Source organism: Panthera leo, chromosome B4, assembly GCF_018350215.1.
Source record: "Panthera leo isolate Ple1 chromosome B4, P.leo_Ple1_pat1.1, whole genome shotgun sequence".
Taxonomy (NCBI): Eukaryota; Metazoa; Chordata; class Mammalia; order Carnivora; family Felidae; genus Panthera; species Panthera leo.
The window spans coordinates 42,862,962-42,887,083 of record NC_056685.1 but is presented as its reverse complement, the minus strand read 5'-3'; the positions used below and the strand labels follow the sequence as shown (position 1 = coordinate 42,887,083).

The window sequence follows — 24,122 nt, the reverse complement described above, 5'->3', positions numbered from 1 at the left end:
GCTTTACAGTAAAAGGCAGAGAAAGCGAGCATGAAGGGGAATGTGGATTTTATCCCTCCAGGAATTCTCTTTAGCCCACAAGGAATTAACCTTGACTGTAATTGGGCCCCTGAGAGCAATGACCCTTTCACAGAAGTTCAGAGACCTCTACTTTGTTTAGACACCATGTGTGGGTGGAACTTCCTGTTTGCACAGAGAGCAGCATAAAGCCTAGTTGCCCTGAGGAATGTCTGGGACCAGACCAGTTGCAGGGGAGCGGGGTGCAGTACGGTCTGGTCTCCTGGGGGCCCTTCTCCCTGCAGCATGGGGAAGAACAAACTGCTTCATCCAAATCTTATTCTCCTCCTTCTGATCTTCCTGCCTGCAGATGCCTCAGTCCCTGGAAAACTGTGAGTTTCACATAGAACATGCAGAATCCTTTCCCTAAAAAAGAATCCTCTCTGATTCTCCTTTGTGTGATTCATTTGTCTTTCCCATGAAACTGTCACCTTCTTACCCCTAAAGTCTCTTCCCATGATGAGATTTCATAAATCTGGTTTATTCATTCTTTACTTATTCTTAACTAATCTTCTCCAACTCTCCAAATCTCTGAATTTCTAAATTTGCTAGGCATATGCAAAGACTTTCTAAGGGGCTTTGGGAAGTGATCCTTTCAAAGGAATCGATTTCCAGATCCTCACATTCAGATTGCTTGCTCTCGACCGTGCTATTTATCCTTTATTACTTCCCCTTCCTTAATTGTCCATCTTCCACTTTATAAAAGAAAGACAGAAAGAAAGAAAGAAAGAAAGAAAAAAAGAAAGAAAGAAAGAAAGAAAGGCAAACCTCTCCTTCAATCATATGCTACCATGGAGCACTGTCCTGGGGTATAAAAATCTGTAGGATGCCAAATCATAAAAACGATTTGAAATATTGATATTGGTGTGGAGAAAGCAAAGGATTCTAACGATGAGGGAGAAAATTCTTTGGCAGATTATGTGATGATGAATGCTTTGTGTCAACAAAGTTGAGGGGCATCCAAACAAAATACCAGCTGACAGGTGATTAGAAGCAATTCTTGATAATAGATACTTGATAATAGATAATAGATAATAGATACTTGGTGAATGTTGGTATATAATGCAGAAGGAGTTGCAAGAACCGGTAACAACGATATACTTGTTTTATCTGTGTTTTATTTACTTTCAGGTAAACAGTTTTTCACGGCACTCATGTCTATACAGACTAAAAATAGCAACACAATTAATGTTAGGCCTCTTTCAATTCTTGCTATTAAGGAATAGCCATTCGTGGAAACACAAAAACAGCTCATTGTTCTCATTAAATATGTGCTTCAAAAATATTTTTATTTGCTATAGTATGTGTGAATCATGACTTGTAATACATTCATATTGTTTTGATCAGTTGTATTCTCATAAGACTTCTAAAAAGAATTCAATCCAGAAGAAAATGCTTAGCATTTACAACTTTATGGTCGCATAAAGAGTTAAAGTTAAGGGGCGCCTGGGTGGCTCGGTCGGTTGAGCGTCCGACTTCGGCTCACGTCACGATCTCACAGTCCGTGAGTTCAAGCCCGGCGTCGGGCTCTGGGCTGATGGCTCAGAGCCTGGAGCCTGCTTCCGATTCTGTGTCTCCCTCTCTCTCTGCCCCTCCCCCGTTCATGCTCTGTCTCTCTCTGTCTCAAAAATAAATAAATGTTAAAAAAAATTTTTTTTTAAATTAAAAAAAAAAGAGTTAAAGTTAAATTAAGCACCCATCCATAGTATTATATGTATGAGCATATATATATATATATATATATATATATATATATATATATATATATACATACATAGTTAATAAAGAAGCCAGAGTTATCCATGAACATATTTTGAAGCATTAAAGCCTTAGGACAAACTTCTGTGTAGTCAGTGGCATGGTAATTCAAGTTTAAGGAGGAAAAAAAAAAAGAAAGATGTTAAATTTCTGATCATCACAGAAAGGACATTTTGACATATTTTTTAAATAGGTCATATTGGGTATGTTGTTGCTAGAATATTTAAGAACCCATCAAAAACTTATAAAAGACTGATGTAAGTTTTAACTTTAAAAATGTCTTTGGAAATAGTATCTTTTGCTATTATTTAAACTTGTGACAAAAATATACATGTTTACTGGAAAATATGTAAGGAATGTGTAGTGTCTAAAAATTATTTTAGGAATTCTGTGAGCAGAAATGTTTGAAAACTACACAGCCAATAAAACTATGTATGAGGGTATTGTCAAAGTCTGTTCTGCTCATGAGTTATCTCGGCCCAAAATTCCATCACTAGAAGGCCATTTGTGGGCGGAACCACTGTCTAGCCAAGAACTGAAGGGCAAATATTGAAAATGCAAGGAGCCAGAGTTAGGTAACAAGAAGATAACATTAGTTGCTCACCACAACTGAGACTTTAAACTAATGACTTTCTTTGAGCGTCAGATTCCATATCTACAAAGTGGAAGCAAGTATTTTCCATACGATTTTCACAGGGTTGTTGGATATATATATCCAGGGAAAGTATTGCACGTTGATTGGTTTTTGTAATGTCTCCCCTGAGACCTTGCTTGCTTTTTACAACAGTCCCAGTGTAAAATAGATTTACGACACCATAAGTGTAATCGGCCTATTTCTGATTTGAATTTGGGCTTGCATACGGTGTTCCTGAAAGTGAGGTGTCTCAGCATATTTGCTCACACGAGTCAAATGTTCACTGCAATGGCATTGGTGATGGAACAGGGAATAAGTCTCACACGTGCCGTTCCACAGCAGAGATCAATTTCATGTTCACCAATATGTCTTCTTGTGGTAGAGAACGAATGATAGTAACAATAATTGTGATGGAAAATAGTGCTGGCGATAACACCAGGGTGATTCCCCTCCTACACTCTCCTCTAACTGGACTCCCCGATTCCCAGGCAGTACATGGCCCTGGTCCCCTCCCTGCTCCATACTGAGACCCCTGAGAAGGGTTGCATCCTTCTGAGCTACCTGGATGAGACAGTGACTGTAAGTGCTTCCTTGGAGTCCCTCAGGGGAAACCAGAGCCTCTTCACTGACCTGGTGGTGGAGAAGGATTTATTCCACTGCGTCTCCTTCACTGTGAGTATGCCTATTTGACTTAATACACTTGATTCTACTGGTTAGGGTCATAGGCATCTAGAATTCAGTCAAGATAAAACTTTGAGAGCCTGGAAAAGACTTCAGAAAGAAATCTAAATGTAGTAACTATGCATAGGAATTAAGAAGCAGTGTGTGTGAATTTCCAGCCATGGGAGCCAAATATTTATAGGCATATTAAAAATCAACTTAATGACCAAAGAAAATTTCTGTTAGCCAGGAAGGGAAAAAGCAGTACGCACTAGACAAAGGGAAAATGTGACTTCTTCTTAAAATGTGACTTCTGTGAAATGGAAAATAGAAAAAAATATTAATAAGGCACACTAGACCAATGCATGACGTACACCCCCAGTGGTGGCCTGACAGGAACACATCACCCCATACTGAAGAGTGAAAATTGTAGAAATTTCCATAAGCACATATCCAATCTCTTCAGAGTTGCCCACATGTAACATGCTTATAGCCTACGGCCAATAAACTATGGTAGTTTTCTTTCCCATAGCCTTAAAATATATTCCTACCATGCCCTTTTAGCACATAACATCAGCTTGGTAAAGTTCAGTATATAATTGAATCAGGACTGTATTTGTTGATCTATAAGGAGATGTGAGTCTCACTTATGACCTCTTTTACTGATATATTTTCCTCCATCTTCTGTTCTGTCTCCCCATTTGTAAAATGACAGAAGTAATTCCTGTCCATGGCAACTTCCCCTACTGACAATCAGGGGGGTGCAGTGAAGCAAAGGGGCCAGATGTTCAGGGAGGAGAGGAACACGGGGTGGCGAGGGAAACTTGGGAGACTGAATGGGTTCTTGGGGTCTGTCTTATGTTTCAGGTCCCAAGATCTCCATCCAATGAGGAGGTCATGTTCCTCACTGTCCAAGTGAAAGGACCAACCCAAGAATTCAAGAAGCGGACCACAGTCGTGGTTAAAAATGAAGAGAGTCTGGTCTTCGTCCAGACAGACAAAGCCATCTACAAACCAGGGCAAACAGGTATGAAGAGGCCCTACAGTTAGAACAACTCCCAAAAGAAAAGATCTTCCTCCCCTGCATATTCCCCAGTCAAAGGTCTTGTAGTCCTGGTTCTTTAAAAGTTTGTCTCACCGGCCCATAGGCCTGACTTAAGGTCTCTGGGACTCATGGAAAATATTTCTGTTTCAGTGAAGTTTCGTGTTGTCTCATTGGATGGAAATTTTCACCCCCTGAGTGAGTTGGTGAGTCTCCAAATGTCTATATGGAATCATTCTTATCTGGATAAACAATCTGGAAGCCTCTTTTTGGTGTTGGAGGAGGACCAGGGAGAAGAAGAATCTGGTATCACTGGTGGTGATTTCTGGCAGTACAACAGTGAGAGGTCTTCATTTAAACCAGAACCCCAGCTCAAGAGAGTACCTAATTCTTTCCATCTTGGTACTGGTACTTAGTCACCTGTCACACAGTTAAACTTATTCCTTATAAAGTTCTCAATTAGGCAAATTAGAAAGAGATATTACATAATAGACCCACCTACACCATCAAACAGCTTAAATTCAAATAAACTCTCAAAGAGTTAGAATTTTTCTAAACATACCTACCAAAAACCTCCTCTATAAAGGAAGAGTGTAATCAGTTTTTGTTCCTTGAAACTAACACTACTTGATCGCTTCTCAGCCTTTTGGCTAAGGTCAAGTGAAACTAACCCTACTTGATATTGATAAGAAATAACTCTTTCAACTTTAATGCAGACATCAAACAAAAGAGTCTTCGTTTTTCTCTCCCAAACCCACCACCCCACCACATCTTCTTGTCTCAAAGGCAATTCTTTTCTTCTAACGCCTTAAACAAAAGATTCTCACGTAATCCCTGCTTCCTCTCTTTGACACTCGCATCCACTACATCTGAAAGCCATGTTAGCTTGAAATATATCCAGACTATTTCTATTTCTTACCACTTGAATTACTACAATCTCATCCTGGCCAATATCACGTCTTTTGTTTTTTTAAGTTTATTTTTTTTTTTAACGTTGATTTATTTTTGAGACAGAGAAAGACAGAGCATGAACGGGGGAGGATCAGAGAGAGAGGGAAACACAGCATGTGAAACAGGCTCCAGGCTCTGAGCAGTCAGCACAGAGCCCGACGCGGGGCTCGAACTCACGGACCGCGAGATCATGACCTGAGCCGAAGCCGGACGCTCAACCGACTGAGCCACCCAGGCGCCCCAAGTTTATTTATTTTGAGAGAGAGAGAGAGAGAGAGAACGAGCAGGGGAGAGGCAGAGAGTAGAAGGGACAGAGAATCCAGAGCAAGATCTGTGGTGACAGCAAGCAGAGAGCCCAAGGCAGGGCTCAAACTCATGAACCATGAGATCATGACCTGAGCCAAAGCTGGAAGCTCAACCAACTGAGCCACCCAGGTGCCCCATGGCCAATATCACTTCTAAAAAAGACCATTTCAGTAACCTTGAAGCTGGTCTCCTAATTTCTACTTTCACACCTCCGTCTAAAATAAGCACCTTATCCATCATTGTAGCAGCCTTACTGTCCCCCGTTTTTTCTTCTTGGCATTTCCCTACCTGGTATATAAATCAGGTGTGTGAGTGTGTGTGTGTATATAATATGTTTATCATATATATTCTTTATATTTCAGATACATGACTGATATATCATTGATATATATCTTAAATTCATAAATATTAAATATCAAATCAGTATCAATATAAAATTATAAATATATAAATATTAAGAATATATAAAATATGTATCTTGGGGCACCTGGGTGGCTGAGTTGGTTAAGGTCCGACTTCAGCTCAGGTCATGATCTCACGGTTGGTGGGTTGGAGCCCTGCATCAGGCTCATTGTCATCAGCACACAACCCGCTTTGGATCCTTTGTTCCCTTTTCTCTGCCCCACCCCACTTGTGCTCTCTCAAAAATAAATACACATTTTTTTAAATGACTAACTATTATAGCAGAGGAGCTATTCCTCTTCTTTATTCTTCGAACTAAGAATTCTGTGGCCATCTCAATATTTGGATCTGAGTATGGTTACTTATAATTTTGTTGGTGTTTATTTCTTAATCCGTAAAATTTCATAACAAAGGAGTGAGTATTCCTCACTTGATGCTATAAGCATTGAAGTAATGTCAGTAAATACTATCGCTAATGAAAGGCTGTGCACATACCTATATTTTGCTGATAGCTTAATAAGCTCTTAATATTATTTATTAATTGCTTAAAATAGATTAGTTAAAAGTTTTATAAAACTTAACCTGAATTTTTTTCCTGTTTTACTATAGATAGAGGTATTCTGCATAAAGATGTCTTGCTTATAAATCACAATTAAGAATATTTGAAAATAATTCTACATTACTTTATTTCTCTTTTGTCTTTCAGATTCCACTTGTATTCATTCAGGTAAGCAACAGGAAACATTCCATAATCAGAATTAAAGTAATACATTTAGAGAAAATGTTCATATTTGAGAGGCTGTTACATTCTACCGGAAGCTTGTCATTAAGGGAGAAATGTCTGGGGGTGCCTGGGTGGCTCAGTCGGTTAAGCGTCCAACTTCAGCTCAGGTCACAATCTCGCGGTCCGTGAGTTCGAGCCCCGCCTCGGGCTCTGGGCTGATGGCTCAGAGCCTGGAGCCTGCTTCCGATTCTGTGTCTCCCTCTCTCTCTGCCCCTCCCCCGTTCATGCTCTGTCTCTCTCTGTCTCAAAAATAAATAAACATTAAAAAAAATTAAAAAAAAAAAAAAGGGAGAAATGTCTGAGTTCATACAGCACCAGATAGTTTTAAGTCATCTTCCTTCCCTCCCTTCACCACCACCCCATTGGTTGTCTTTGTGAATAACATAGGGGTCTCCATAGATTTCTGTTATTGTCTCTAAGGCTCTAGGCTCTTTTGTAAGTTACAATTACTGTATCCATAGGACCCGAAAGGAAATCGTATCGCACAATGGCAGAAACTCAAGTTAGCGAGTGGCCTCACGCAACTGGCCTTTCCCCTCTCATCAGAGCCCATCCAGGGCTCTTACAAGGTGGTGGTACAGAAGGAATCAGGTGGAAGAACGGAGCACCCCTTCGCCGTGGAGGAATTTGGTATGGATAATGGAAAGTCACGGAGCATTTTCTTCATATCCAAACTTCCAGGGCCTGGAATTTGAGGTTATTTAGAGTCCTTTCATTTCCTACATGTGAGGTTGGGCTTCGAGTAGAATCAGTTATATCTAACCCCAATAAGACTATCAATAATCTGTGAATAGGACTTTGTATAGCTTGGTTACTTTTTGTAATAATTTTTAATCTCAAAAAAAATGTAAAATACCTTTAAGAGAAGGCTTCCATAATTCATTAGGATTACAGTGATCTGTCACAGTCCTTCAATCAGAATATCCATTTGATGGTAAGGTGGTTGGAGGGAAGAGTACAGCTAACTTTTCAGGACGCTAAAACACTGTTAGGGAATTGTTACAGAGAAACTGAGAATACTAACTCCCCAAAAGTTGAAAAACAATCACTAACTTCCTTTATCTCCGATGAACAGTGCTCCCCAAGTTTGAAGTGCAAGTAACAATGCCAAAGATAATCACTATCTTGGAAGAAGAGGTGAATGTGTCAGTATGTGGCCTGTGAGTTTATTGTTATTATTTTTTTTATCGTTTGAGAGAATTATTTAAAGGAGATTCACCATGGGGAACCTGGGTGGCTAGTCAGTTAAGTGTCTGACTCTTGATTTCAGCTCAGGTCATAATCTCGCATTTCCTGAGTTAGAGCCCCACGTCCAGCTCCGTGCTGGCATCAGGGAGGATTCTCTCTCTGTTTCTCTCTCTCTCAGCCCCTCCCTCGCTCGTGTGTACTCTCTCTCTCTCTCAAAATAAGTAAACTTTAAAAAAAAAAAAAAAAAGGAGACTCACCATTTGGGATATTTTCACTCATTTCTTTAAGAACAGTGGGAGGACAAATACTTTAAGTACATGGAATCATCCCATCTCTAGAACCTTCCTCGCCTGTTGCTTCTCTATCTTTCCTTCTTATGTTCTTTCATGTCCTTACCAGCATCGTCATAACTATCACGGGGCAAGCAACTGTTCCTAGAGAACCTATCTATGAGGACTGATTCTGAAAGTGACAAAGCTATACGCGCACACACACACGTACACACACGCACACACAAATGGGATAGTGTTGAAGGATACTGACTTTCCCATTTCCCAGGTAGAGGAAATTCTGTCATCAACAGATCATTTACATGACCTTGCATACATAGTGGAAAAATAGCTTTGATTCAGAATTTGTAGAGATAGGCATATTACCAAGATCTCAGCTGAGTCGTCGGTCTACCCAAGTCATGTCACATTCCTCTCAGCACTGCCATTTTTCCTGATGAGACTGGACATGATATCTCAGTTTGGTCCTTTCCAACCTTGAAAATTCATGTTTCTAAAATCTAATGCTCCCATCCCCAGTCGCCCATCGATAGCACTAGCAGAAAGAGCAAACAGAGTGAAGAAACCAGCCCTGCCAACGACCGCACACGTAATGCACCCACAATTCCTCAGGGTCCCTGCCCCAGCACTGTCTCAGAATAATCGCCACCAAATTCCTGATCCTATGTAACTGGTGAGCCAATACTCTTGCAAGTAAAGATTCAGAAGATGTTTTAGATAGGGAAGCAAACAAATGCCCTTGAAAACACATCAACCATCAATGACATATCTATATGGCACAACCCCAGTTTCATAAAAAGTAAACAAGTTAAACTCCATATACATAGAGAAGGCTACACATCACAAGAGGATAATGGAAAGAGACACCATCATATTAATAGTTTGTATTCCTAGGTAGAATTGAGGGCATTTTCTCTCTTCTTTATTTTGTTGGTATTGTTTTTTTCCCCTCTCTCTTAAGAACAGGGGTAGCTTTGGTAATAAGAGATGTATCTTTTTAAAGATGGGATTAAAAATAAAAAATTAAGGGGTAAAAAAGACATGATCAAAGAAGACTAGTAAATCTCAGCATGTCGCACTAGAGATTTGTTAAAAAGAAGGGTCATTACTTAACTTACTTGCTCTCAGCATTGTGAAGGCCCTGCAGAGATTAGAGGGAAGTACAGAGAGGAAATATACTTCAGCTAAAGGGGGAATATAAATAGGTAGAAAATGGGGATGTTCAATGTCTGCTTTGATTCATTTGGCAATGTTCCTATGACAGATACACATACGGGAAGCCTGTCCAAGGACATCTGACTATGAGCATGTGCAGAAAGTACAGTAACCCTTCTAACTGCTATAGTGGAGAGTCGCAGGCCATCTGTGAGAAATTCAGTCAACAGGTAGGTGGAAGACTGTTCCTCCTAAGGAACTAACAACAGAGACATTGTTGATAAGCAGTGAGTTACAACATGGTGCTAACCCAGGAAGAGAACACTCTACAAGAGAATGCTGTGTTAGCCACAGTAATTTACATGTCAGTGATTTAGCACAATAAGAATTATTTCTTTCTTATAATTGGCTACTGGGGGTGTGCTTGGTTCACCAAGCACCCAGAATAGTGGAAGTGGAAAGCTGCCTTGGCCATCTACTTGTATGAAGGAAGAAGGAAAATCATTATACCTGTTAAGCATTTGGGCTGGGAAGGGTATAGGTTTTGCCTTCTCTCCGTGAGCAAGAACTTGTCACATGGCCCCACCTACGTGCCAGGGAGGTAGGAAACACAGTCTTCAGATGGGCAGCCACTTCCTTGCAACAGTTGTGTACTATGGAAGGGGGGCCCGGCTTTGGTGAAAAGTTAGGTCCTCGCTACAGTAAGATTACCCACAAATTTTTAAGGCATGCCTATCCCATTAACTCTAGGGAATATCAGATACTAAGAAATATATGTCTGTAATAAACCAGATGCTATCAGGAAATGTAATCATAACTAATCCCTAGAGAATATTTATTGTGTTCTTGTTATTAGAAAACCCCTGGGTTACATTGTCCCTTCAAAAAATCCCACCAGATTAACCGACCACTGACCTGTCCAGTATTACGTTTCTATATTTTGCTTTATCCCCTCCTAGCTAAACAGCCAGGGCTGCTTTTCTCAACAAATAAAAACCAAGATCTTCCAGATGAAGAGACAAGGGTATGAAATGAAGCTTGAAGTGGAGGCCAAGATCCAAGAAGAAGGAACAGGTTTGTGTACCATGTGGGTATGGGGGGAAAAGCAATGAACACTGATTTATTTCCTTTGCCAAATTATGAATTGGAAGGGAAGTAGTAACATAAGAAGTTCAGGGGGGATTGGGGCACCTGGGTGGCTCCGTCGGTTGAGCGTCTGACTGGGGCTCAGGTCATGATCTCGCAGTTCACAAGTTCGAGCACCAAGGTGGGCTCTGTGCTGACAGCTCAAAGAGCCTGGAGCCTGCTTCTGATTCTGTGTCTCCCTCTGTCTCTGCCCCACCCCTGTTTGTGCTCTCTCTTTCTCTCAAAACTAAGTTAAAAACATTACAGAAGAAGAAGAAGAAGAAGAAGAAGAAGAAGAAGAAGAAGAAGAAGAAGTTGTTGTTCAGGGGGGATCATCCTTCCAAAAAGCAATTTATTTTCTTTCTTTTTTTTTCCAGAGGTAGAATTAACTGGAAAAGGATCCAGTGAAATAACAAGAACCATAACCAAACTCTCATTTGTGAAAGTGGACCCATACTTTAGACAAGGGATCCCCTTCTTTGGGCAGGTGGAGTATTTTCTAATTCACAAATCAAATTACGTAGCGTCATTTAATAAACATATATCCTGCTAAAACCGGACCTGCTTAATATTATCTATTGATTAATATAAGCAAAGGTATAAAACCACATAAAAATAAATCTTTCCCTCTATAAATTTGTATATGAAATCTATAAAATCATTCTAAAGCACCATCAAAATCAGAAGGGTTGTTTTCCCCCACTTTTTGAACAGCATTGTGCAATGTCACTCAATCTTTTCATCTTTTCACTACCAGTAGATAGTGTCAGGTTTTTATATTTCCTCAGAAGAATCTCAAAATTCCCCGTGGCCACTTACATGATCCTCTGATCACTTACATGATCCTAACTTTATATGGTAGTGAGTGGGTAGGTGGCTTTAATTGTTATTTTGAAGTCTAAAAGATTCTACTGTACCTAGTGTTTCTCCATGGATATTACAGTTAACACTACTTTCTTTTACACTCGCAAGAATGTACTAAAAACCAGTACGCATAAGGGTAAAATACTGCTGTGTAAGATTTCCAGATTCTAAAAATATAAATTTTCTCACGTGTCTACGAAAAACCTTGTATTGTTATTTTTCTATTGGAAACAGATATGTGCAAATGGGTCTTTCTGACTCCAAAAGTCTGAGATGACAGTTGTATGCCCACCAATGAGTAATTACCGTGTATCATATTCTTAATGGAAATGTTATTGAGGTTTCAGGTGTGGAGACTGTAAAAGACAGAGGGACTAGACCCCATTAAGAAGTGGTGAAGTGTGTTTTAGAATGTCTCGATTATGTTCTGACAGCAAACAATTTCAGAAACTAGTCACTTCCTAAAATGCACAGTCTATTTATTTTTAATTTCTCAGAAGTAGATTGTACTATTTTTGTATTTCCTTCCTACCAAATAACCACCCCATCAGTCATAAGACTCTCTCATCAGTTCGAGAGAATCTAACCTTGACTTTGCCCGCGCAGCCAATGTTTCATTGGCGAACTCAGATCTTACGAATTAATTACATACGTTGACCCAAGTCTTTGAACAGTGCTTCCTGCAACCAAAAGTGACTTCTACTAATAAAGAATCATCCTCTTTGAAATCTTAACTGGACTACTCATCTACTGAGTTCCACATTAGCAGTAATTTCACTTTTGGCCCTTACTGAATACTATATGATTCGCCTCAATTTTGCATTTTGCACATGGGGAGTGCCTCCTGCTATCTGCCTACCTTCCAAAAGTTGGAAAATCTAGACTGGGAAGCAGATATATAGAAAGCAACTAGAAAAGTACACGGGATAATGTATTAGCAACTTCTAACTTGTGCATTTATTATACTTCAGAACACTAATCCATGAAAAGCTAACGGTCAGCCACCAAATAAGTGCCTGGGGCTCAATTAAGTTTGGCTAAGGGGTTAAAAATTGTCATTACGATCTGACTCTTGTGTTCTGTGACTCTCCAAGGGTTCTGTGTAACCCACAGCACTTCTAAAATATCCAGAGAATACACTTTTCAGGTCATCCTTATCTTCATTTCCATGATTCCCCATCCCTTTACACTGCTTTACTGTTTGTCTCAGGACTGATGACTACTAAACACTAAACACGTATATATCATTTATGCATTTATTTAACATCTATCTCTTTTACTAGACGGTGAGCTCTATCTAGATGGCGGAGCTTTGTTTTGTTCACTGCGATAGCCTCAATGCCTGGAACCATATCCAACATACAGGACGTACTCAAGAAATATTTGTGATAGAATGAATGTTTGGTGACTGCTGGGTATTAACCATATAACTGATCCACAGATTTTAATCTTCAGGTGCAACTAGTGGATGGGAAAGGTGTCCCCATGCCAAATGAACTCATCTTCATCACAGCAAATGAAGCTAACTATAAATCCAATGCGACCACTGATGAGCATGGCCTGGTACAGTTCTCTATCGACCCCACCAGCGTGATGGGCACCTCTCTCACTGTCAGGGTAAGTTGGAAGAGACGTCACCAATGACATGAAATAGCCTTGAAAATAAGGTTGCAACCTAGAAGTGGTGAAATTTCCAAGTGGTGTTTAGTCCTATGGAAATGAAAAAAAAAAAAGAAATTGTAAGTCAATTTTTCAGGTCAACTTTGAAAACACTATTAAAAGGGAGGCAGTGTAGTGTTGTGGTTAAAAGCGTGGGTTCCGTTTGTGCGCTGTTGAGAATGCAAAATGGTGTGGCCACTGTGGAAAACAGCATGGCAGTTCCTCCAAAATTTAAAAATAGAACTACCGTATGATCCAGTAATCTCATTCTGGATGTATATTCAAAATAATTGAAAGCAGAGTCTCAAAGAGATATTTGCACACTCATGTTGATAATAACACTACTCACATTAACCAAGAAGGGGAAGCAACTCAAATATCCACCAACAGATGAATGGAAAAACAAAAGGTAGTCTATACATACAGTGGAATGGTATCAGGTTTAAAAAGAAAGGAAATCTGGGGCGCCTGGGTGGCTCAGTCGGTTAAGTGTCCGACTTCAGCTCAGGTCATGATCTCGCGGTCCGTGAATTCGAGCCCCGCGTCGGGCTCTGTGCTGACGGCTCAGAGCCTGGAGCCTGTTTCAGATTCAGTGTCTCCCTCTCTCTCTGCCCCTCCCCCGTTCATGCTCTGTCTCTCTCTGTCCCAAAAATAAATAAACCTTAAAAAAAATAAATTAAAAAAAAAAAAAAGAAAGGAAATCTGTCACATGCTACAATGTGAATGAACCCTGAAGACATTATGCTACGTGAAATGGCCCGTTACCAAACACACACACACACACAAACTGTATGATTCCACTTACATTAGTACCTGAAATAGTCAAGTCATAGAAACAGAAAGTAGAATAGTGGTTGCCAGGGGCTGCAGAGGAGAAATGGGGAATTGTTGTTTATTGGCTTTAGTTTTACAAAGATGAAAAAACTCTGGAGATCTATTGCACACTGCTTAACACCAGCAATCTGTTCACTTACAAATAACTAAGATGGTCATTTTTGGTATGTGTTTTTTCCACCATTAAGAAGAAAGTGTTTAAAGAAAGAAGAAAGGAAAAAAGGAAAGGGAAGGAAAGGAAAGGAAAGGAGGAAAGAAAAGAAAAGAAAAGAAAAGAAAAGAAAAGAAAAGAAAAGGAAAGGAAAGAAAAGAAAAGAAAGAAAGAAAGGAAAGGAAAGAAAAGAAAAGAAAAGAAAAGAAAAGAAAAGAAAAGAAAAGAAAAGAGTAGGTTCCAGAATCAGATAAATTATATTAAAATCCTGGCTTAACTCTATATTAAGAGAAAATAACGAAAAACTTCTATATTTTATTTTCTTATCTGTAAAGTGGATACAATATTAGTACCTAATTCCTGGGGTTGTTGTGAGAATTAAATAAGATAATACATTTTTTAAATTATTTTTTATTTTCAACTTTGTATTTAAATTCTAGTTAGCCAATACAGTGCAGTATTGGCTTCAGGAGTAGAATTCAGTGATTCATCACTTCCGTATAACACCCTAGGCTCATCACAACTAATGTCCGTCACCCATTTAGCCCATCCCCCATCCACCTCTCTCCATCACCCCTCAGTTTGTTCTCTATCATTAACAGTCTCTTATGGTTTGTTTCCCTCTCTCTTTTCTTTTCCTTCCCATATATTTGTTTTGTTTCCTAAATTCCACATATGAGTGAAATCATATGGTATTTTTCTTTCTCTATCTGACTTATTTCACTTGGCATAATACACTCGAACTCCATCCATGTTGTTGCAAATGGCAAGATTTCATTCTTTTCGATGGCTGACTAATATTCCATTGTATTTATATACCACATCTTCTTTATCCATTCATCAGTGGATGGACATTTGGGCTCTTTCCATAATTTGGCTAGTGTTGATAATGCTGCTATAAATATATAGCATTTAAATATATTGGGGTGCATGTGCCCCATCAAATAAGATAATACATTTTGAAACTAATAAGAATTTAAATAAAAACTTGAAACAAAAAAAAGGGGGGGAGGGGAGAAACAAGAGGAAAAACCTGGTAACCTAAGTTGAGTCGTCCTGAAATGAAGACAGAGACTGCCAGAAAAATGAGACTAGAGAGCATGAGGCTGAGGGTTTTGAGAAAATGTTTGTTACATATAAATTACAGAAAAAAGAAAAGGCTGTATTCAGTCAAGCTCTATAGACGAAGAAATAGCGAAAATAACAGAAAATGCCATTGCACAGATTATGATTTACTTCCATTCACAAGGAACCCAGAGTCCAGTAGTATGGAGAAATGGGAGGTAATGAAAACACTATTGTAACTTTTGATGGAAAGCCGGCTGAGGTACACGTAGCACATGGGAACTTTGCAGAATCCACAGAGCTACATTACTGTTCTCTGGGGTAAAGAAGTGAGTTTTGCATTAACGTGTTAAAGAAGATAAGGTAGATCTAGAGGTCAGAATCAGAAAGGTGATTGACATTCAAGGAAGAATGTAGATCTTGTTGCATTGAGCAGTGAAGTTAATGAAACAACTATGAAATTTAAAAAGTAAGCCTAGGGGCGCCTGGGTGGCTTAGTTGGTTGGGCGGCCGACTTCGACTCAGGTCATGATCTCGTGGTCTGTGAGTTCGAGCCCCGCATCGAGCTCTGTGCTGACAGCTCAGAGCCTGGAGCCTGTTTCAGATTCTGTGTCTCCCTCTCTCTGACCCTCCCCTGTACATGCTCTGTCTCTCTCTGTCTCAAAAATAAATAAACGTTAAAAAAAATTAAAAAAAAAATAAAAAGTAAGCCTAGAGACTTTAAGGAAAAAAAAAAAAAAACATGAGAAACAAAATTTAATAAAGGTTTTTTTCTTTTATGAAAGAAAGTGCAATCAACCCAAATGGCTTTTCAAATACTAGGCCCCTAAATAGGCAAAGGAAGACATTATTCTGTATGTAATATATTCATGTTTATAGTATTAGACACAGAATCCTCAAGCTACTTTTAGGAATATCTCAATTTAAAAGTAATGTCCTTAAGGGAGCACCTGGGTAGCTCTGTCGGGTAAGCGTCTGACTTCAGCTCAGGTCATGATCTCACCATTTATGAGTTCGAGCCCCACATCGGGCTCTGTGCTGACAGCTCAGAGCCTGGAGCCTGCTTTGGATTTTGTGTCCCCCTCTTTCTCTGCCCCTCCCCCACTCATACTCTGTCTCTCTCACTCTCAAAAATAAATAAACATTAAAAAATTTTTTGTAAGTAATGTCCTTTAGTTATCAGGGTTTGGGGATTAAATGTGATGTTTAACTTCTTTTTTAAAAGTTAATGTGTTATTTTGAAATGAAAATAGAAAAAATATGTACTTATGAAAAAGATAATACATATTAAAGCACTTAGTAAGCCCCCTTTAACTTGAATATGAATATTATTACTGTAAAAGCCCATTTTAACATCACTAGCATTTAAGGTTTTTTGGGTGGTTTTATTTTTAGAGGGAGGGAGAGAGAGAGAGAGTGAGAGCAAGGAGGGAAGAGGCAGAGAGAGGGGGAGATAGAGAATCCCAAGCAGGTCTCCCCCATGAGCACAGAGCCCAATGCGGGGCTCAAACCCACAAACCATGAGATCATGACCTGAGTTGAAACCAAGAGCTGGTCGCTTAACTGACTGAGTCCCCCAGGCGCCCCATTAACATGGCTAGTAGCATTCATTTCATGTGTATACACCCTATAAATTATTGTTCTTGCTTTATTTTCCCCCTGCTATTCTAATTTTCTCCAGATTTTTGTTATACCCATATAATTCGCTTTATATTAGCATAGAGTTCTCTATTCATCAATGGAAATGTAAATATACACAGAGATATATGGATACTCAAGTAAACATTATATAATAATGATGACAAATAAATGGGATATTTGATTGATACCACTTTACATGGATGGCATTAAAGCCCATATCTCCTAATTAGCTAAAAATTGAGTGTTCGCCCATTTATTCAATCAAGAACTGTCTTGAACGTTTTCCACGCGCCAGGCAATGTGCTCATCCTGAAAATAAAAATATTATTTTTAAATAACCCCTCTGTTTGGTAATTATTTATATGTTATCACTGGAGCATATATTGAAATATAAATAAAGTGTTTTGCTGACACAAGGATTCATTCATGCCACTTGGGAGGTGAGGATGAGGGTAGGGGAAGCCTGAAAAGAATATGGAAAGTCTTCTGCATGGAGAAGAGTTAAATGACAACCCCAAAAGGGCTTATGAACCTTGAGAGTCCAGAGGGACAAAAAGCGTTAAAAACAATCAGCCTGGGTGGTTCAGTCGGGTAAGTGTCTGGCTCTTGATTTCGGCTCAAACCATGGTCTCAAAAGTTGGTGGGTTCGAGCCCCGCTTCAGGCTCTGTGCTGGCAGCTCAGAGCCCGCTTGGGATTCTCTCCTTCCCTCTCCCTCTGCCCCTCCCCTGCTCTTGCCACATAAGCTCTCTCGCTCTCCAAATAAATAAGTAAACATTCAGAAAGCAAAATAAAATAGTCAGCCACAGACAGCCCAGGAGTGATAGACTTCAGCTAATTGACCAACTCAACTCTGGAACCCAACGCTGTTGACAGAAAGTGTTCTCAGACCCTTAAGGTTGAAATATGACATATTCATAATACCTGGTGGAAATCCATTGTAAATAAGTCTCCGAAGAGTAGTTCTTAAGTTTCTGGAGACTATTTGGTCTCCTCAATGGGCTTTTAGAATTCCAGCGTCTCTGTCTGTGTAGGTAAAGTGGCCCCCAAAAAACTGTCGCGCAAACTAAACACAGCAAAAGATGCCTCTGTGTATGCCCTTCAGAAATTTAAATACCAACCCAGGGAGCCTCTGCGGTGCAAAGGCCTGCAATAGAGATAAACACTCTCTCACTTTTTTACTGTGGAGTAAAAGATTTCTAGGTGCTAGTTAAGGTAGGACGATGAACCAAGGCAGTTTTGTGAGAACTTTGATTCCCTCTGACATATGATCTATGAAATTAATACTGTTTTTTTTTTTTTTAATTCACTAGGTCAAATACAAGGATCAGAGTCCCTGTTATGGCTATCAATGGCTGTCAGCAGAAAACGAAGAAGCTTATCACACTGCTAACCTTGTATTCTCCCTAAGCAAGAGTTTTGTCCACCTAGAGCCCATGCCTCATGAACTGCCCTGTGGCCAAACTCAGACAGTCCAAGCACATTATACCCTGAATGGACACGCCCTGCAGACGCTGAAGGAGCTCGTGTTCTATTATCTGGTGAGAAGGAAGGCCAGTTGGTTGACTCCCCATAGACAAGAGCCCTCTGAGGGGCAAAGAACCATGAAACTCCTTAGATGTCACTACTTTGACTTATGATCCATGTTCCTTTTGAAAGTTTGGCTTCTCTTTGGGCTAATTATTGCCAGCTCGGGCTCAATAAAGCAAGAATGACGCATGAAGGGCAAGACATGGGGTGTAAGATTTTTGTCAGGCAAACCAAGTTCCTTTTCCTTGCCTTTTCTGCAGATAATGGCAAAGGGAGGCATTGTCCGAACTGGGACCTATGTGCTGCCTGTGAAGCAGGGAGATAGTGAGTATTTCCATAATTCCACATTTCTTCCCCACTCCGACACAGTCAGCCTTACACTGCAGAAATACCAGAAATAGTTTCAAAAAAGAGAGAGGGTTTCCATCTAACGCCAATAAATGAGAAGCTGAGAGGGGAAAGAAATAATGGGGTGTTGTTTTTTCGCCCTTTACCGAATATTTCTTTTCTTTTCCTTCAGCACTGTATTCTGTCCAGATCATTTAAAGTGTTGATGTTGTTGTTTTATAATCTATGCATATTCCACGTTTTCAAACCATAGACAGTCATGGAGCTTCTTCTCAAATGGCATTTTAAAATTGTTTTAGGAAATGGAGAGAAAGGTAAAATTTTGGAATGTTTTCTATATGCTCCGTCTTTTGCTGAGTCATTTATATCTTTATATCATATTCCCTTTTGAAGATAGTTCTGATTTATGAAAGGTTAAATTGGGTACTTCCACCATGGATTGGGACTCTCACCATGAATAAATATGGACCGATATAAACCTCCGAAGTTTTCAGCTCTTCTAAGGAAGTCTCAGGGACCACTTACAACAAAACTTATCAGTGAACCACTCTTTTGACGCTTCTTCATAACTTCTGGTTCTATCTCCCTTCTCTAGTGTGAAGTCTAGATCAAATAGTAGCCAAGTGGATGTCTCCATGCCCTCAGATAAAATCAGAACTTTGTGTAGACGAGTTAAAGCTGAAAATTAGCGTGGAACCATTGTATGATAAGAGAAGAGAGCACTTTGATAAGGTTCTTCCTAAAGCTAGAGTTCTCAGAGGTACAGAATTCTTAGAGGTAAACATTCTATGTTTACTACTAAGCCTACTACGTCTGCTGGTTGCTACCTATTATACCAACCAATAGAAACGGCCGTTAACCAGACCAGGCTCCTAAAACTGGCTTCGTGGGACAGAAAACTTTCATTTCAGCCCTGGGGAGACGTCTAACCCATACTCACAATTCCTCATTCTTTCTGCGCTCCAGTGAAAGGCCACTTTTCGGTGTCAGTCCCTGTGGACACAGACATTGCTCCCATCGCCCGATTGCTCATCTACGCCATTTTACCTGACGGGGAAGTGGTTGGGGATTCTGCAAAATATACGATTGAAAACTGTCTGTCCAACAAGGTGGGTTTTTTTTTTCAGTTGCTATTATTATCAATTATTTTCTGCATGTGAACCACTGGGGCCAAAGGGGTTAAAATGAATCCTCCAGAGATTTTCAGCAAGGGAATGGCAGAGACACACGAGGAATCCATGCCACTTGCCTCCTAGTTTAAAATTCTCGTGCACTGTCTCTTACTATATGACACAGTTCAGAGTATCTTGCTCCCGTCTATGATGAAACGTTGGAAACATGAGTTTTTAAGATTACTAGGGAGCCAAAAGAAAAATATGAGAGCATCTAGAACCGTGTGCACTCACCCACACTTAACAAACACCTTACCGTGTAACAAAGGTAAAAAATGGAATCTCAAATTTAATCATTTATAAGAATTAGATATCATTACAATGGTTCAACTGATTCTTGGGAGTCAGAGTGAAGCGTAGGGGACAAAAAGCCTCAAGACTCCCATGGTGCCAACCACCGCCAAGTCAAATAAAGTGAGTACGTCCTGAATGTGTGGAACACTCAGGAAATACTTGTGAACGATCAATTAAATCAGGACATTTGTTTTTCTGACCATTCTCCCCAATTTCATAGGTGGACTTGAGCTTCCGTCCAGCACAAAGTCTCCCGGCCTCCCACATCCACCTGCGAGTCTCAGCTTCTCCTCAGTCCCTCTGCGCCCTCCGTGCCGTGGACCAAAGTGTGCTGCTCATGAGGCCCGAGGCTGAGCTGTCCGCGGCCTCGGTGAGTTCCCGGCAGCCCTGGGGGGTCAGGAAGGGCCGTGCGAGGGGCTCAGGGCGAGGAGAAAGGCCTATCTGAGTAAGATAGAATCTATCAAAATTCTATTTACCTAGGAGTTAGTAGCTTTGATCTCTTTCATGGGCACTTTTTTGGGTGAGAAATATATTACATTTCAACACATAGATATGTATTTGTTTACATAAGTTTATATACGTATACAAACATAAACACGCATATGTACATGTGTGTTTGTTTATATATATGTATGTCAATAAAATCATGCACCATTCAAGCCCCTGAAATCCTAGAGCTCTCTAAACTGGTAATAGGTATTTTCAAACTAGTTGTAATGTTTGAAAAAGCCTAACAAAAGTGGTACATTTAGGTGCACGACAACTGATACGAAATATCAAATTTCTGTTTTTGTTAAGAATTATATCAAACACTGTAGGTTCCAAGATGAACACAATTTCTGAAGGAAGATATACATTGTCTCTGATGAATAAAGATTTGGAAAAATGGAGGCACCTGGGTGGCTCAGTTGGTTAAGCATCTGACTTCAGCTCAGGCCATGGTCTCACCGCTCATGAGTTCGAGTCCCCCAACGCCAGTGTGGAGCCTGCTTGGGATTCTTGGTTTCTCCTCTCTCTCTCTCTCTCTCTCTCTGCTCCTTCCCCGTTTGTGCTTTCTCTCTCTCAGAATATATAAACTTTAAAAAAAATGTTTTTGGAGAAATGAATTACTATATGATAAATGACATTAATAAATTAAATCCTTTAAAATATCAATGGAAGAAATAGCACAAGTGTATGCTGGAGTAGAACAATGAGAAACAAGTCAACACTTGCTAATAGTCATTTGCTTGTGTCTTCAAATTTTCAATATGAAGCCAATTGAAATAACCTCTTCCGGAAGTTTCTTTTTTACTATCAAAATTTTACAAAGAGAAATTTATATTTTTTACTCCCTAAAAAAAAAAGTTATAAGAAAATATTTTTAGTTTTTTAGTCCTTCCAAATGGAATTTAATTGAAAATATTAGAATTCTTCTAAAGGAAGTATTGCGTACATTTCAGTAGAGGGAGCAAGGGCATATATGGGAAAATACAATGTTTTATGTTTAGAGAACAATTTCATCCTTCTTGGGGTCTTTTTATTTTTTTTATTTTTTTTAATTTACTTTAAGGGGGGAAGGGGCAGAGAGACAGGGAGAGAGAATCCCAAGCAGTCTCCATGCTGTTAGCGCCGAGCCAGACGTGGGGCTCGATCCCACAAACCATGAGACCATGACCTGAGCCAAAATCAACAGTCAGTCGCTTAACTGAAGAGCCACCTAGGCGCCCCATCTCAGGATCTTTTTAAATTATAGCAACACTGGTGGATAGATAAGGCAGAATATCCTATTAATTTTTAATAAAAAAGTAGAAGCTTTCAGGTATTTAGGAGTAGACCTGGGTTAGAACACTAGTCCAGTCCTCTCGAGCCTTGATAGTATTTTACTAATGAAACAATTTGTTCCCAGTAACATAAGCCGTTCATTCAACAGGAATTAATTTAGTACCTGCTGTGTTGTAGGTGTACCTACTGTTTGTTGGAATGAGGGAATCTGTTAGTGAACTCCTTGAACAACAAGAAGCCATGCTCTCATGGAACTTCTGCTTCCATAGATGAGATAGACAAGAACATATAATACGCTTTCAAGAAAAAACCAAGGGGGGAGATGGAGAATATGCCTAAGAAAATATTATCCTATCCTATATAGAGGATATTTACTTATTCGTGTGCCCGTTCAGAACATGTGTTCGTTAATGTTGTTATACACTGAGTCAGTTGCTAACCACAAGGAGAGACAAAACTATCATTTCCTTCTATCAGCCTGATGTTTTATACCATGTCTCAAATATAGCAGGCATAGATTTATCCCAATAAAGTTTTATTCCATTCTAGTATGGAGTCTAGTGTTTGCCTCTGAACTGTGTAACGAGCTATCATGATCCTTGCGTACTTCGATGGGGATGTTTGGGGGTATTTTTCCCTAAAATTCTTAAAACAGCTTCATCTCTGTAAATTATTTAAGCAACAGTGGCACTCAAACAAGACTGACGGTAATTATGCTTTTCTTTTCTCTTTGCACGTAAGAAGAATAAGCCACAAATAAGTTTGTCCTTTTGTCCTTTGCATTCATACAGGTTTATAACCTGCTACCGGTGAAGGACCTCACTGGTTTCCCTGCGAGTTTGAATCAACGGGAGGAAGATGATGAAGACTGTGTCAATAGCCATAATGTCTTTATCAATGGAATCATGTATTCGCCTGTATCAAATACAAATGAAAAAGATATGTATAGCTTCCTACAGGTAAATTCCTTGTATTTTAGATTCTAAAGATGTTTTGAAGATTTTGAATTCTAAAGATTCATGGAATATTATATATGCAAAAAATACATATTTGTTTTAATACCTTCATATCACAGTTGAGGGTAACGGGACACAGAGAGGTCAAGTGACTTCTCCAAGATTATGAATAGTAGCAGATCTGATCATAGCAAAGAGCCAGAGCTAGAACTTTTTGGACTACTAATCAATTTTTTTTTTTAATTTTTCCCGAAATTCATTGCCTTGTGTTATTTATAAATGTCACATATATAAAATATTACTGTTAAAAGAGTTTTACCAACAGAATAAAATTACTTCTGTGAGTATACCAATAACCTTTCTACAGATGTGAGCATTAAAAGTTCAACATTGGGGCACTTAGGTGGCTCAGTCAGTTAAGCATCTGACTCGGTCTCAGCTCAGGTCTTGATCTAAGGGTCATGAGTTCAGGCCCTGCTTGAGTTGGGCTCCACTTAAAAAAAAAAAAAAGTTTAGTATTAAGCTAATTGGAATGTTTGTGAAATTCAATGAAGTATGTGCCTATATATTTTACATTTATGTATTAATTCAGTGATAATTTCCTTCATAGGATATGGGCTTAAAGGTATTCACCAACACAAGGATTCATAAACCCAAAGTATGTTCACCACCTGAACCCTATGCAATGCAGTCATCTCGAAGACTATTCGCTTCTCCAGGTAAAAAAATAAAAATAGAAGCTAATATACTGAATCAAACAAAAGATTTTTTAAAAATATAAAATGTGATAAAATGAACAGAAAAGCACTTGTGATTCAGATATATTAAGGTTCTTGCTCAAGATCACATAGCAATACAAACCCAAACATTCTGATTATGTCCAGCCCCCACATATGCAATGCTGGAGAGGATACAAGGCAGACTGTAAGAAGTTTCATAAGAGAGGTACAGGAACTGTATGTCAACTATACTCCCATTTAAAGAGAGAGAGAGAGAGACAGAGGTACAGATATACAGAATAAGAGAAAGGATTAATTCTGATTGAGCAATCAGGAAACTCATTCATGAAGAATCCGCTTCTATTCTAGGGGTGCCTGGGTGGCTCAGTCAATTGAGCATCCCACTCTTTTTTTTTTTAATTTATTTATTTTTGAAGGAGAGAGAGAGAGAGACAGAGCATGAGCGGGGGAGGGGCAGAGAGAGAGGGGGAGACACAGAATCCGAAGCAGGCTCCAGGCTCTATACCATCAGCACAGAGCCCGATGGGGCTCAAACCCACGAACCGCAAGATCATGACCTGAGCCAAAGTCGGACGCTCAACCGACTGAGCCACTCAGGCGCCGTGAGCATCCCACTCTTGATTTGGGCTCAGGTCAGGATCTCACAGTTCATGGGATCAAGCTCTGCATCGGGCTCTGTGCTGACAGCATGGAGCCTACTTGGGATTCTCTCCCTTCCTCTCTGCCTCTCCCCTACTTGCTCTTTCTCTCTCAA

General features: G+C 39.6%; 1 protein-coding gene across 2 annotated transcripts in view; it reads left to right on the top strand.

The window, feature by feature from the left end:
- The first annotated feature begins 209 nt into the window (after positions 1-209).
- The window catches only part of A2M (alpha-2-macroglobulin), a 45,756-nt gene continuing 21,843 nt past the window's right edge, over positions 210-24,122 (top strand). The window contains exons 1-17 of one of the 2 annotated variants that reach the window (XM_042945764.1): positions 210-389; positions 2,938-3,121; positions 3,977-4,136; positions 4,305-4,357; positions 6,517-6,537; positions 7,056-7,224; positions 7,670-7,754; positions 9,337-9,457; positions 10,187-10,301; positions 10,730-10,839; positions 12,672-12,833; positions 17,878-18,105; positions 18,355-18,415; positions 19,409-19,551; positions 20,129-20,278; positions 22,464-22,631; positions 23,239-23,347. In XM_042945764.1, the coding sequence (XP_042801698.1) occupies positions 304-389; positions 2,938-3,121; positions 3,977-4,136; positions 4,305-4,357; positions 6,517-6,537; positions 7,056-7,224; positions 7,670-7,754; positions 9,337-9,457; positions 10,187-10,301; positions 10,730-10,839; positions 12,672-12,833; positions 17,878-18,105; positions 18,355-18,415; positions 19,409-19,551; positions 20,129-20,278; positions 22,464-22,631; positions 23,239-23,347 (2,125 nt within the window). In that variant the 5' untranslated portion in view covers positions 210-303. Of the gene's footprint in view, positions 390-2,937; positions 3,122-3,976; positions 4,137-4,304; positions 4,358-6,516; positions 6,538-7,055; positions 7,225-7,669; positions 7,755-9,336; positions 9,458-10,186; positions 10,302-10,729; positions 10,840-12,671; positions 12,834-17,877; positions 18,106-18,354; positions 18,419-19,408; positions 19,552-20,128; positions 20,279-22,463; positions 22,632-23,238; positions 23,348-24,122 lie in introns of both variants that reach the window. The other variant, XM_042945762.1, reaches the window with a different exon arrangement.